General features: G+C 38.9%; 1 protein-coding gene across 2 annotated transcripts; it reads right to left on the bottom strand.

The window, feature by feature from the left end:
- Positions 1-359: 359 nt before the first annotated feature.
- LOC118431460 (calponin-3-like) lies at positions 360-10,068 on the bottom strand. 2 transcript variants are annotated; one of them, XM_035842697.1, is made up of 5 exons: positions 9,884-10,068; positions 3,288-3,412; positions 2,574-2,640; positions 2,023-2,160; positions 360-1,298 (listed from the first exon to the last, which is right to left on the bottom strand). In XM_035842697.1, exons 1-5 carry the CDS (start codon positions 9,932-9,934, stop codon positions 1,116-1,118), a joined length of 564 nt encoding a protein of 187 aa, XP_035698590.1. In that variant the 5' UTR covers positions 9,935-10,068; the 3' UTR covers positions 360-1,115. The 2 variants fall into 2 exon arrangements, with proteins under 2 accessions (XP_035698590.1, XP_035698589.1); XM_035842696.1 differs by lacking the exon at positions 9,884-10,068 and adding an exon at positions 9,741-9,848.
- Positions 10,069-14,721: the final 4,653 nt, after the last annotated feature.

Here is a 14,721-nt window from a genome sequence, read left to right on the forward strand (position 1 = left end):
TGCTATTTTTTGTCTTACAGGGCAAAACCTCCAAATCCATAATTAAACATTAAAAAAAATTACATTTTGGTGATTAGAAATTCCCTGGATCACAAACTTAAAGGTCATTACTTTTGGAATACATGTACAATACCATTCCTATCATATTTCCTCATCACCATGATATGGTTAGGAATAGGCAATCACATTAGCATATCACCATGATATGGTAAGGGAACAGACCAATCGGATGACACCATACAATTAGATCATACCGTTTTGTTTGGAACCAGCCAATGCCTTGACACCTTCTGGTCTCTACAGTTAATAACAGGCCAATCAGACATAAGAGAATCAAGGAATGAGAGGCCTGCACTTCATTGATGGTTATTCAAATCTTTGTCTAATACAACCACTCCCCCTTTTCTATATGCTAATTCAAAATAATTCTGGAATCATGATATGATTGTATTCTTCCATTAAACTTAAAGTAAACACCTGCAACAATGGAAAACTCCAAAGTGTTACCTGGATGGTATATACTGAGGCTATTAACAAAGACATTGTAAAGTGAAGTATCACATTATGCTAGTGATAAGAGTAATATTGAGTTAACTAAAGGAAAGTCAATAATCACAATTTATCAGGAATGTTTGGAGTATGTGATAGGTTGAAGTTTGGAGGACAACAAAAATTAACTATATTGAAAACCAACAGCTGTGTTTCTAAATAGAAATAACAAGTATACCTTGATACTAAAAGATATTTTACATTTTTGTTGCAGACAAGATCGATCACTACATTGCAATTGTAGAGAAATACATCAAAAGCTATATACGGGTAGTATATAACATTTTCTTACCAATTTATCTATTGTAAGATAGATCTTCTATCAAACTTTTTTTCTGCTTTTTTTTCAGGTATTCATCTTTTCTCTCAGTGCTAACATTCAAGTTTAAAACAGAATGGCAAATGACATTTTGGAACTTGACATTGGAAAAAAAATCATACTAAAACATTTTGTCATGTACCATACTAGGAGCCCACAACTGGTCTCTCACAGGTGTTCTAAATGACAACTCAGGACTCTCATAGGTGTTCTAACAACAGGGACTAAGACTAGTTCCACGCTGGTGTCACAGATGCCGGTAGGTGCCCGGAGCGGTCATCCCGGATTGCGTCGCGCCCTTGTTGGAACCGTACTGTAAACTAATCTCCATCTTGGACTGGTTCAGGACTTCCTCGCTAAAGTTTCTCTCGTTCTTGGCGGCCACTTTTACGCCAGGGTTGCTCTGGGTCACCACTCCCTTAGTTTTTGCCTGTGCAGAGAGAAAAAAAGTCATTCTGTAGCAAAACCGAAAGAAAAGAAAGAAACAGCATGCATTCTTCTGTCAAAGTCTAAATTAACAACATCCTGTTAACTGTTTATTCATGTTTCTGTCATCATTGATGGCCAGAGGCTACTTGGTCGAATAGTTCAGGTGTAGGTACCTGTACCTTAAACCACCATAGAGGTACCCGGACCTGATGTTATGGTTATGTCTACTGTACCATGTATACTTAGGCATTAGACAAGCCTATAGGCTGAATTGCCCAGGGCAAGTGAAAGTGTGACAGTGCTGATCTTGCAAGTGCATTTTATACTTGCATGACCATGCCAGTACGATTTTCCAATTTTTCTTAATGGGTAGATATAGGTTCAGTTACAGCTTTAAAGTGTGTTTTTTTCTAAAGTGAAAACATGATTTCTTTGCTGCAAGTAAAATTGCACAGAAATATGTAATTCAAATTTCTGGTCAGTGAAATGTCGGTTGGGGCCAGTAGACTTTTTACGTACTTGCCCTATTATGCAACTAAATTTTTTTTCAAACGTGTACAACAACTCTTATTCTCATTTATTTATCAACCTTCCTGTATACATATAGGGACCCAAAGCAATATTGAACCTTTTGGGGCGGCAGAAGAAGGTGCAGTCCCAACCCACACCACTAGGGGTCTCTGCTAGACTAGTCAATGGTATACACTTGCCAACATCAACCCTACCTGGCTGGCCAATGCGAGAAGACAGTCCAGGACAGCGTTCATGCCCTTCCCTTCGTACAGATCCACGGTCTGGAACAGGTCCGTCCTTTTCAGCCCGTAGCGCTCGGCCGCCTGCAGGAACTGACTGATGTTCTCCATCTGTAACACCACAAAATTCACTCGTAACTATGTCTGAAATATACTTTCACCGTAAGGCCATGTTGATTTCATTGTATGGATGACATGCAAATGTGCAAATAAAAAAAAACATTTGGCAAAAAGTAGTTGCCCTCAACATCTAAGTGGTCAGGAAGGTTAAAAAGAAATGACTAAACACACAGATCATGGTATTCTGAACACTATCTTCTTCTCTAACATTGGAATCGACTTTGGCATTCTAAGACTTTAGACTGTTTTCTGAATTTTTTTCGCACTTGAAAGCATATATTTACACATTTTGCAGCAGCTTTGCATTTTCTATAGTATGAAAAAGTCCTAATTTGTTTTTGTGTGCAGTAATCTAATGGTAAAACAGGAAGAACTATTCACATTGACCTGAAATCATGTCTTACCTGCATGAAGGGAACTTTGCTGGTCTTGATCTTTTTAACGGAACCTGGCTCCAACTTGTTGATCAGGCTGAAATTTACAACAACATATTCATGTTCAAGCTATGTTCATGTACTGAATGTAAAACAATACTAACACATGGTAAAATATTGACAGGACTGTCCAATGTTTTAAATGAGCTTACAAATTCAGTTTAAACAGATGCAAATTTGTTTATCTATCAAATGAATTGTGTTGTCTTTCCACATTTGTATGCAAATTTATGCAAATATCTGCTTCTGAAATCCAATCAGATCATCAACTAAATCAATTTTGGAGTCTGACATGTTGTTTTGGATTTGATTAGAAACAATTGAAAGTATGCGGACACAGACATAACGTCATCATTGTAAGGTAAGGCCAAGCTGATTTGATTATATGGATGACATCAAGGATCCCAAGGCTAGAGGATGTCATCCATATACTGTAAATGCAAAAAAGTTAGCGGCAATTTTATGTCCGCGGCTTTCGCAGTGAAGTGGTGAACTTAAAACCACCACAACTTTTTTCCATTACAGTAGGGGACTACAGAACATGGCGTTAGAACCACCGCAAACACTCCATTTTCCCGCTACCGCAAAAGTTAATCCCTGCAAACTTGAATGCATTTATAGTACTAGTTATCAGATCATCATAGCCTAAGAATGGCAGAACCTCATGTAAAAAAGTGAACTTACTTGCACAGCAGGGTCCCATCCTTCATGGCCTCCTGGAAGCCTGCATCAGGGAAGGGTTCCCCCAGAATCTCCCCCATCCACAGCCGAACCTGGCGCTCGAGGTCATGGTCATACTTGGCAGCTTGCTGGAAGACAAAAAAATTAAGTTTCTTTTAACAAATTTGCGTACAAATTTACGCATTCATAACTTTTAAAGACTCACACGAGTCTCAGACACTTTCTTCTGTGTCTCTTATTTCTGCTATTTGTTCTATTTTGTATAGTCGTGTTGATAAGAGAGATGAAGTCGGACAAATGAGTCAGCTTATTCGTGTTTATTCTGATTATTTCCTTGCAGTAGAGTCTGGCATCCATGTGTAACAGAGAAACAATGCTATCTGAATATTTGCCTAATATAGATAGGTGAGAGGTATGATCAGTCACGACAAACAAGGTCCTTGTAAGTTGTAAGTGTAACAGCAAGGAAACCGGTTCCAAAAGGATTCAACACCCAACCCATCGCTAAATGCTTCTGTTTGTTGCAATTGATCATGATCAGTTCTGAAATTTTCCAGAAATAATTTAGGACATACAGAAAGACCGCGACTGTACCAATGACAATGGGTGCCAGTTTATTCTACAAAGAAACGATCAGAGCGATTGAACTGTAGATAGAATAGGCTAGAAGTTTGCCCCCCTCTACAATGAAATCAGTTTTTCTGACCTCAGAAGTCAGAAGCTGAACCGCAATGTATGCAGAGGTGATGACATACATGTAATGCTCCAATACTTTAGTATACACACTGTAACAGTGGCATTCCACGGATGGCTCAAACAGGGATTTCTACAGTGTAAGGCACAGTGAAAGGGTGTTACATGAAGCAGATACTGTGTAACAAAGCTGGTGTAGGCGTTCCCAGGTAGTGTTACCATTCCTGTTCCCTGGTCATGCACTGAGAAGGACGGGTCCACCACGGTGGTGAACAAGAAGAATTCCCAAAACCTGCACTAGTTACACTACAGGAGAGGCACCCATCCCGTAAATCTACGTTAGTTATGTTGGTACTACTGTGAAAAGGTAAAGGTTTTAGTCCCATTGAATGATTGAGTCGTTTTGAGGAATGGGTTGTTATCTCCTGTGTCTAGCTTGGCACTGAGTATTGGAAGGTGGAGCCCATCCCTCTCCTTCACCACTTTTACTAGTTTACTAGTACCTCGCCAATCAAACGTTGGTACTCATTTGTACACCTCGGTGGAGTGAGGAAAGTCGTGTAAAGTGCCTTTCCCAAGAACACAACATTTTTATGTCAGGAATTGAACATGTGACTTCTAACATCCATCGACCTTCTAGTATTAGTCACTTGGCCATTCTACAGTAGTACTGAGGCGAGCTTAACATTTTTCATCAGGGAAAGTGTTAAGGAGTGACATTTTTTTCCATACATATATTTAAGAAGCAAAAAATGTACCTATAGGTCATTTACACGGAGTTATTATCATAATAAGTATATTTATAAATATGTCGATGAACATTAGACATCCAGGTAATAAGATATGCCGTCACCGACGAAAGATAGGGGATACTATCTGAAACGTCTGACCGTTTCCAAAATCATACCCAGTGCCATGAGTAACTGTTTTTTTGGTCTAAAGTTAGATTTATAGATATAAATCATAATGGCAAAAATCAATTTTTGGACTAGTTTGACAGGCCTTCAGGTTGTTAAAAACCTGATATTACTGACTCATACATTTATGTGACCTCCACATGCCACAGATGTGCAGTAGCCTGTATGTACTCAGTGATAACTATCAGTGACAGGTCCACACCCTTAACAAATTCATACATAAACACAGCTTACTGGAGTTTTTTCCTGGGGGGCTGCAATTTCATGGTAGGGGGGGAAGAAGGGTTGAAACAACTGTGTAAAACCGTGGCAATGAATTTGATTCATAACCTATATCTGTGGTACTAGTATCATAATTCCAAGAGACCACCACAAGAAGAGCAAAATTTTACCTCCACAAACAATTAATTTTTTTACAATATTATCATATTTAGCATTACTATTAGTACCACAAAGGTTGACGTATATTTTACAATGTCTATTCTAAAAAAAAAATGTATCAGCCAACAGTTTTGTACATACCGGTGGGTAAAAACATCTGCATGGTTTTAAAGTAATGTATTGTAATGTAACATAAGACTGACAGCATAGCATATTTAATAGTAATAGAATATTCTGTTGATAATATTCGTCAGTTTATCTTGACTCAAAACAATGTTGAAAGAGTAAAAAAGTATAAAACAAAGCCAATGCTATAACCAAGAATAGCAGAAGGGTGTAAAAGATTAAAATCCCACTCGGCATGCCAGGTGACTTTCTGAACCGTCCCAAGGTCACATACCAAACATACCTGTACCACTGAGCTGGATACACTTCAAATGCTTTCTCGTAATTACCTTCATTTTGCACAAAAGGCATGTACTAATTACTACAACCTTTGAGATATTGATCAAGAGGGTACAGACACCTTTAGATGTTATCTAGTCTCTAGAATTTATGTGTTTTGTATACTGGACACAAAGCCTTGCTTTCATAGAAAGTGAAAAAAAAAGGTAAAGCGGTCGAATCTCAGAGTCAGACTTTAACCAAAGCATGACGTTTTTTCATAACTTATAATTGCAATGTAAATCAAGTGTTTTTGCTTTGGTATCGGTTCATCCCTACTTTTCTCCTTAAGTGTCAGCTGGGTTCTTTATTGTTGATACATGTACTAGTACTGATATCTTACGGATCTTTTAAACAGGATATTTGACTTTTCTGACAAAAAGAGTCTGTATAATGCTTTTAGGACATGCAATTTGTTTATTATATAATGTATGGAAAATATGAGGTAACATTCTTCAACACAAGAAATTGTTATACATATATTTCATGAAATATATGTAAAACATTGGGCCAGAATTGAGCTGTGACTTCAAGTGTCAATTCTTATTACTAGTACATAGAAGGTGTGCATGCAGTAAAACTTAACACATGTTCCTAGACCCACGAGTGTCGCTCTGTTTGTGGGTTACATTCCTTAGTCAGAATCCGTGGTAAACTTTCCCTGCTGAATTCCTAAAGGTCTCCTTTCATCTAAACAAACCGGACTGGCAACACTGACATTGAAACCCCAGGATACCAGTCCTGGTTAGGGGAGAATTTTGCATTCATGACCATATATGGTCACAGAAATGGACTGATTGATCAGTGCACTACATGTTCAGGTGTGCCCCCCTCCCCACCTTCAACTGTATAAGTATACTTTAACACTGTAATACCGGTATACAGTTTTAAAGAACGCTTGCCGTTGGGTGTCAACGTGTCTTTCACAAAGTTTCAGTGTAACATAACCAGCTGCTGCCAAGCCCCGTGCCTAAACAAGTCTCTTGAGAATAGCTCAATTATAAACAATCATATCAAATCAAATCAATTATACTATAATTCTATATATTGTACAGCTACGTGTACCATCTGTAGTCCCCTCCCCATAGTAGGCAATACCATATCCCACACTTGTAAGTTACATGTACCTGGCATCTATAGCCCCCCTCCCCACACTTATGTAACATCCCACACCTGTACTATTAAATGTATCATCTGAAGTCCCTTCCCAACATTTAGTAACACCTGACACTACTATACCATACTAGTATCCCCATACACCTGTACTACGTGCACAATCCATATCCCACAACTGTACAACATCGTAGTACCATCTATATCCCTCCCCCCATACTATACCACATCCCACACCTGTACTACACGTACCTATGGCCCCCCTCCCAACCATAACACTTGTCCCATACAAATGTATATCCCTTCCAATTCTAACATAAACACGGCATCAAAGAACCTGACTTCCTGCATTTTTGGAATATTTCTGTCAATGATCACTGGTTTGGTATGTCAACAGTGACAATTACTGAAATGTAACTACTAAGGTTTTAAATCGTAATTATTGTTACAATAAACATGCACCTTGCACAGGTACTAATTCAAGTAATTGAGGAATAAGACTTCTTGTAAATCATAAACAACAATTTAGCACTCAAAATCAAGTTTCTTGCCTATTTCAAGTTTCACATATCTTGTCTATTAGTTTTTACTATGGACAGACATAGCCTCTGTCAGTACATAGTCTTCGAACAGGACTGTTATTTTACGGATATATGTTTAAGTGTCTAAGTCTCAAAGTCTAGGACATACAGGCAGCATTTCGGACTAATACAAATTATAATGTATACCAGCCCAACGTTGCCCAAATCTAACCTCTGCTTGGAGAGTAGCCCATATGATGTATGTACAAAGGGGGGTCACTGGTACTATTTAGAGCAGTATCTGACTCGGTAAATAAACATACAGTATCTACTCTGTTTACTGTCATGGACTTTGTATAAGTCTGTTTACAACTGGACTAGCACAGAAGAAGTCTAGACCGCATTTCGTGAGAGTCTGATTTAACACAGATTTGTGGCATGGTTAAAATCAGGTTTCTAAGTCGTCTTTTGATCTCGAGCAAGTAGATTCAGTTTTTCACAAGATTATGCCATCTCAACACAAATTTGGATGCAGTTTAACATACATGTGTAGACATAAAATGACATGGGTGCTTTAGGTATGGGTCTCTTCAAACACAGGACCTCCATATTGGACATCCCTAACCAAAGATAGGTACTCATTTCCACCTGAGTGAAGTGATGAATTTCCACCATATTGGGATAAACCCCACTTCTTGGATCTAGATCTAGTACCAGGCTTCATGAATGCAGATTGATCCAGGCGGCTTTTTTTTTTCCCAGCGCCTGGGCGAATCCAGGTAAGTTGGGGCCAAATCGTAAACATCCATCCAAGTGTCGACCAAAGAAAGGCGAGACATAGGGTTCCAAGCAGTAAATTATGTTTAAAATTTTGTAGAAAGTCAGTGTATAACAGTTATAACTAGTGCCATCTATTGTCACCATAATGCCTGAAACTCAGTTACTAAGCAACAATACAAGCTGCTTTCCTTGGTGGTTCTTCAAAACACCTAACTGTCGTACCTCTCATTAATTATCTAGTAATGTTACAGCTTTGTGATAGCAAAACCCATACCTTAGAACTACATCATTGTAGTCATTGGTGATGATTTGCAGAAGAATGGTCCTCAAACTACTGTATTAAATATGTATTACTTGGCAGGTAGGTGTGTTTTAAACCTGTGATTTCTACAATTGCAACAAAAGGATGGGGTCAGCAATGTGAATAATTACAGAAATCACCACCTATTGTATGCCACATTATTATCTCCTACAAAGAGGACAGGGTTTGTGGTCAAATTACATGTGGTTGCTAGACTCACAGCAACAGCAATGATTTCTAAAAAAACTATGATAATAAAAATGTTGTTTTTTGTACATCCTGAGTGTCCTTATTCGCATGTAAATTGTAATACATTTTTTTATTAAAATTGTATAATGCTTGTTTGGAGATAGTCAAAACAGCTTGTTTTATAATCAAATCAAGGTTCTTATTTTCAACATGGTCAACATTATATTTCTCTACCTACTAGCAAGGAGCTTTTATGATAAAAGCTCCTTGCTACTAGTAATGTGGATCCAAATAAAGTCAAGTCAAGTAACATTCTATTGAATAAAATGACACTTTAACGGTTCTTTGGGTAAACCTTGTTGATTTTAGAGACTCAAGTATAAGAGTGTTTGTGCTTTTCAGTGTTCTGAACTACAATTAGTACTAGTAGTTTTCTCTTTCTTTGCAAAACTGTACAACAATGACATCTGGTGACGGAGGCTGAAGACCAAGGCCAGAAGGGTCAGTCAGAGACCATGACATTCCACTTTGTTTACACATGTAACTTGTTATTAGGTAACCCCAAGCCAAATTCTGTTTCACCAGAACGTATATCTTGACTCGAACGGGTAAAATATGGTACGTAGTAACATCCAAAGGCGTTTTTTTTTACCCTCCTTGGTTTATCTAAAATGTATCGAGCCCTAATCTAGCTCTGTCATTATTTTACAAATTGTCGATTAGGATTTAAATACCTTGGAAAATCCAATCTACACGAACATAATCTACATCTAAATCCTCCATAATTTCAATTCAAAACAAATTCAAATTCTTGTCGGTCCAAATTCATGAGGTTGAACAAGGGGGGAAAATTTGTTAGACAAAGGCTATTAAAAACCCAAGACTGCTTTCTTGTTGAAATCAGCTGAGAACATGTGCCCAACATACGGATCACATTACACAAGCAACCTTGCTCCGCCATTTTTTGACGTTTTCAAAATACAAAGCGAGTTCAAAACAAAGGCCGCTACGGGAAATGGCGGAGCACAAAGGGCTAAACTCACGCTACAGTGACCGGGGAAGAACAACTCTATCCGGGTTGTTGATCTTGACCTAAAGAAAGACCGTAAAAACGTACCGGCACTTTGGTGGACACACACGCGGGGCAGGGAGTTCCTAGTCCCGCTACTGTTGGTGAAATCGATCGGACACACACGAGTGTACATTTCATTCATGGTAAATACCTTACAAAATCGATTTCCACACTAGTATCAACCTTACCTTTCTCGCGATTTCTGCACTTAGTCCGTAAAGAGGACCTCGGTTAGACATCTTGGGGGAAAGTTCTTTTTAAAAACCTAAGGAATGTCCTAAAATTCCACACAATGACGATCACCGCTAGCTAAGGTTCCCGGTGCGAGTCACTTCACCTGAAACACCCCTTTGCACGATTGACACCGCGCGGTGAGCTTTTAACCAATCAGAGTGGAGCATGTTAAAGCAATCAATATATTATCCAATCAGAAGTGAGAAATTTAATTTCCGCGGTAATTAATGACCAATCAGAGTAAACCAGGAAGTTGAGGGGCGTGGACATACCAAAGATGTGACGTCAGCACGTCCATGGAATTTTTCGAATCCGAAGTGGGAGTTTTGACTTTTGTCATCCACGATGCCGTCCCAGGAGGTAAAATTTCCGGTATTTGGAGTGAATCACGGATGTTTGGGGGGAAGTTTAGAAGTATGAATCACTCCAAATGCTATCTCGTGTCTCATTTGTTGAAAAATTTATCTGTTTTGTCGGTCATCATTTGTACCAAATCGTGTTTGAGGAAAACGGAAGGCTGGAATTTTCACAAATTAATAACGTTAACGTTAGGCCATCTTCAGATATGTATAGTAGTTGTGATATTTATAAGAACATGTTTGGGGTAGTATGCATCTGTTTTCCTCATATAATCGGGTGTAGAGTTGGATATTTGCTGTGATGTTTACATTCCCGTAAACACTAGGCAGAAAACTAGAAGGCACATGGTGACCGACTAGCAAAAGCGCCACCTAACGTTTGTGATGGGACATGCATAAACTTAAATTTTCTTAGTTTCTGGGCTACCAAATATTCAGGCTTCTTCACTAAAATACGAGTTCACTGTTGTCAATTTTCCTGTACGTCAGTTTTAGTATCCCTGCAGCCATTAGGCTTAAAAGTATAGGAAAATCTATGTGTAATGTTAACGTTATAACAGTTATATAAATTATTTTTACATCATCATGCATTTTTTACATGTTGTTAATAACATTCAAACTTGCATTTCCAATTGTTTACTGAAATATTCTCTTATCTAAAATGGTTCACAACACACAATCAATGTTACAAAAATTGAAATCCTGATATAACTGCCTAAAAAAGATGTCCAAAACAAGCTGGAGCCAAACCTCTGCTTGGAGAATGATAGTTTCTGGCCAGAGGCCCCCTAACATTGCCTAACAACACTTGAAGCATGTGCATGTTCTCAGTTCCTACGTTATCTACCAGACATGCCTGTTCTGTGTTTACCCAAAGTCTCACCTCCCTCTACTGTCAACAGGTCCTACACCAGCTGTCATCAGTTGATATAGCAACATGATGATAATTCTGACCCTGGGACTGGCGTTGCTGGGACTGACCACTACACATGCCTGCGGTCAGCAGGACCAGGCTGGCTACCATTGCATGTACAACTCCACCAGTGGTCAGTGTCCGCCCTACGCACACAAACCCAAGGCTGTCTCCAGGACCCGTCCTTACGCCCCCTGGACGGAAATTTTGCTCGTTGGGACGGAGAAGAATTTCACCCCATCCTACAAACTTCATGACATGAAAAACACTTTTTCGCCACAATTTGTCCAAAAAATCATCAAAATTCTGAGTTGAATGGACAAAAATTTATAGCTGGAGACACCCCTGGCCTACACATACTAACCATATTAATGCTACTGTAAAACTGTCATAACACAACAGATATGGTACAGACAAAGTTGTTATCTGTTCATTGCAATGTTAAAAGTAAAATTCTAAGCTGTACTTGGCTGCCATTTCTCGTCAAAACAGACTTCTTGTTCTCTGACTACTGTACTTAGAACTGATAAAAAAGTATGTGTAGTATGTGTAATAAACACCGACAATAACAGTCGTTAGCAGGAAAGGTATTTATAGCATTGTCCAACAGCCAGGCAATTTAACCACACCCAGATTTAATGATAGCAATTCTGTTTGTGTCACTCAATAGTAGTTGACCACACCCACTTTTGAACCAAAGTCCTAATAATAATTACACATGTGTGAGGTATGTCTTAACATAGAATATTACAGAATTCTAAAGTATGAATTAAAAAGAATATTTCATATCATAAATGCCCCTGTTCTCCTATCCCTGAAAGGAAACAACCATGCAGAAATCCTGGCCACTATACTATCCCACCAACCATAACCTCCACTTGGAGAATAAATGCCCCCCTCCCCCAGTCAGTGCAGCTTTTATTCTCCACCATACCATGACCTACTCACACCTGTCATGCCAAGTGACCTATCACAGCCTCAATAACAAGTAGATCAGGTTCACATTCTTCAGGTAGAGTGGTGCCAGAAATAGAACTTCTTAACTTTCACAGAAAAGGCCTCAAGAACTTCTATCAAAAAGTTTCAGATATTGATGACATTGCTGTTTTTTTGCCCTACCAAAACGTTTCCATTGAAAAAAAATTTAGATGTTTAAAAATTTATTAAAGAGGTATTTCTAAAATTTCCAACATATACAAATATGAACTTCAAAAATATTCAATCTTCCATTTTTAATCATTTGAATGTAATTTAGAACTATTGTGACGGAAATATTCTTTTGTCTAAAATACAATGTACGTTCAAATCAAACTCATTGCGAATACTATTTAAAAACCCTCTCTGTGACTTGGATAGACTAGACCTTGTTGGACTTTTTTTAAATCTATCCTGACTTTGTCCCGTGTTCAAGATTTTCTGAAGGAGAAGTCATCACATAAAACTGCAAAAATGAAGCCACAAATTTTTAAAACCTAACTCCATATGTACAGTAGTGTGGAAAATTCCGTCTTCAGAAGTAAGTGCCTTCTCGGAGTAAAAGAGATCTAGAGAACAATGGCACACTTAAAGGGCACCTTGTCAGCTGACACCGGTATGTGAACCAGATGCTATTGGCACAGAACCTCCGTCAACAGAAACTGTGTTGTCCTCTGTCTACTTCACGCAGACAGCCACATACATGCTGTCCGTCTGACACAACGACAGCTCCGAAAACAGGAAATTCTTCGTTGACTCAGAAAAAACGGAAGGTCTCCTGTTTGCAAGCGACAAAGTTTCTCTCTCAAAATGGCTGGGTTTGACATTGGTTGTAGTTAACAATAGACTGTTGCCTGATGCCAACTGCTCACTCACAATCACTACATATTTGATATTGTTAGAGAACAAAAGTTTTGTAAAGCAGATTTCAAATCAGGCACATTATTAGCTTGTTGAAAGAAAACTTTGAATTTGAAACACAAGTACATTTCTTCACTACCAGAAATTTAAAACATCTACTTTAATATAGTAAGTATACTACATTTGTATATCTTTCATTCTTAGGCCCAATCTACACACAGTTTTTACCGATATCTGTGGAGATGTCGGGAGGGATCTAGAACGTAGGGGGCCGGACACCCATGGCGCTTGCAGTCATAAACATATAGCGCGATTTTCCAAATGGCGTTATATGCTAATGAGCCTTCCGGAAGTCGGGAAGCATCTACACGCGCGCGAAGCTGTCGAGGACCCCTGCTAAGCTATCGGTAAGGTATCGTACGAATGGTCCGGACCTTTCGGGAGAAATTTTCCCGATATCGTAATGGCGATATAGTAGTTCCATCTAGACGATGAAAAAGAGCTGTCGGCGAGAGGTTGTAGGCTCGCCAATATCGGGAAAAACTGTGTGTAGATCGTGCCTAAGCATCACCGCCGTGTGCGACTATACTGCATTTGTAGCTCACACGAGATGGATATGTCACGGGTTCAATTCATGGCTAGACATTGCATGGTCATGACTTTCCTCACTCCATCCAGGCGTAAAAATGGGTACCTGACTTTGGTTGGGGAGGTAAACTAAAAGGCAGTGGAAGAAGAGGGTTGGGCTCCACCTTCCAATACTGTACCCTAGACACAGTAGATAACAAACCCCCTTATGTGTATCGTAATGAGAAATTTCAGCCCACAGATCGTGGTTGTTTGTCGACCAACAGGAAAACATGGTGTACTGTTTGATATCCTGGTTGTACACAAGCGATAACAGTCTCGTCAAACATCTATAGCGAGGGCACATCATTTACAAGTACCATGCAAATATAGGGGTCAACTGATATAGGCTTCTCAGTAATATGTGGTGTTCAATGACAAGTCTAATGTTATACCTGTAATGCAAAAGGAAATTACATTCAGGATATGGGTTAAATTAAGGGGCGAAGGGTATGGACAACTATTGAGTCTCTATGTCCAGTAGGAAAAAAAAGAAGAGAAAGTTGAAGATAGCTTTGCAAGAAACAATGTTTCATGGCAGCTTAAGAAGCTGTAAATCTTAAACACTCTCTCAGGAGAGCTTAGCGAGTTGTCTGGCTGTCTTTAACTAGTGTCATGGAAACCACCTCAAGGGGTCAAGTCCAAGTCCTTGTGCCAACCCTCCCCTGTGTACATGTACAGGGCTCGAAATACTGGGGTTTTGTGCACCCAGGCGCACCCAAAATTGGAGCTGTGCACCCAAATATTTTCGTAGGTTTACCTATAGTACATACTATCATGCACCATATCTTTGACATCCAACTTACTTGTTTAAGAATTTGAGGTTCAATTCGGATTCATTGAAATTTTAGTTGCTCAGAAGAGGAACAGTAAGGTTTGTGATTAGGTTTTTCTACCTAATTCTCTAATTATTTTATGTGGTGCACCCAAAAATTGTTTGGTGCACCCAATTTTTTAGGTTGGGTGCACCAGTGCACCTAGTCCCAAAAATGAAATTCGAGCCCTGATGTAGGTTGGTGAAATGCATCAAAGCAAGTTTTATCTTAGAATTTACACA

The sequence above is a fragment of the Branchiostoma floridae genome, chromosome 15 (assembly GCF_000003815.2).
Source record: "Branchiostoma floridae strain S238N-H82 chromosome 15, Bfl_VNyyK, whole genome shotgun sequence".
Taxonomy (NCBI): Eukaryota; Metazoa; Chordata; class Leptocardii; order Amphioxiformes; family Branchiostomatidae; genus Branchiostoma; species Branchiostoma floridae.

Coding starts and splice junctions, on each gene's coding strand:
- LOC118431460 (XM_035842696.1), bottom strand. CDS start 9,833: ATGAAATGTACACTCGTGTGTGTCCGATCGATTTCACCAACAGTAGCG. Junction 3,413..9,740: donor GTGTGTCCACCAAAGTGCCG/GTACGTTTTTAC, acceptor TTTGTCTTCCAG/CAAGCTGCCAAGTATGACCA. Junction 2,161..2,573: donor GCAAAGTTCCCTTCATGCAG/GTAAGACATGAT, acceptor GTGGTGTTACAG/ATGGAGAACATCAGTCAGTT.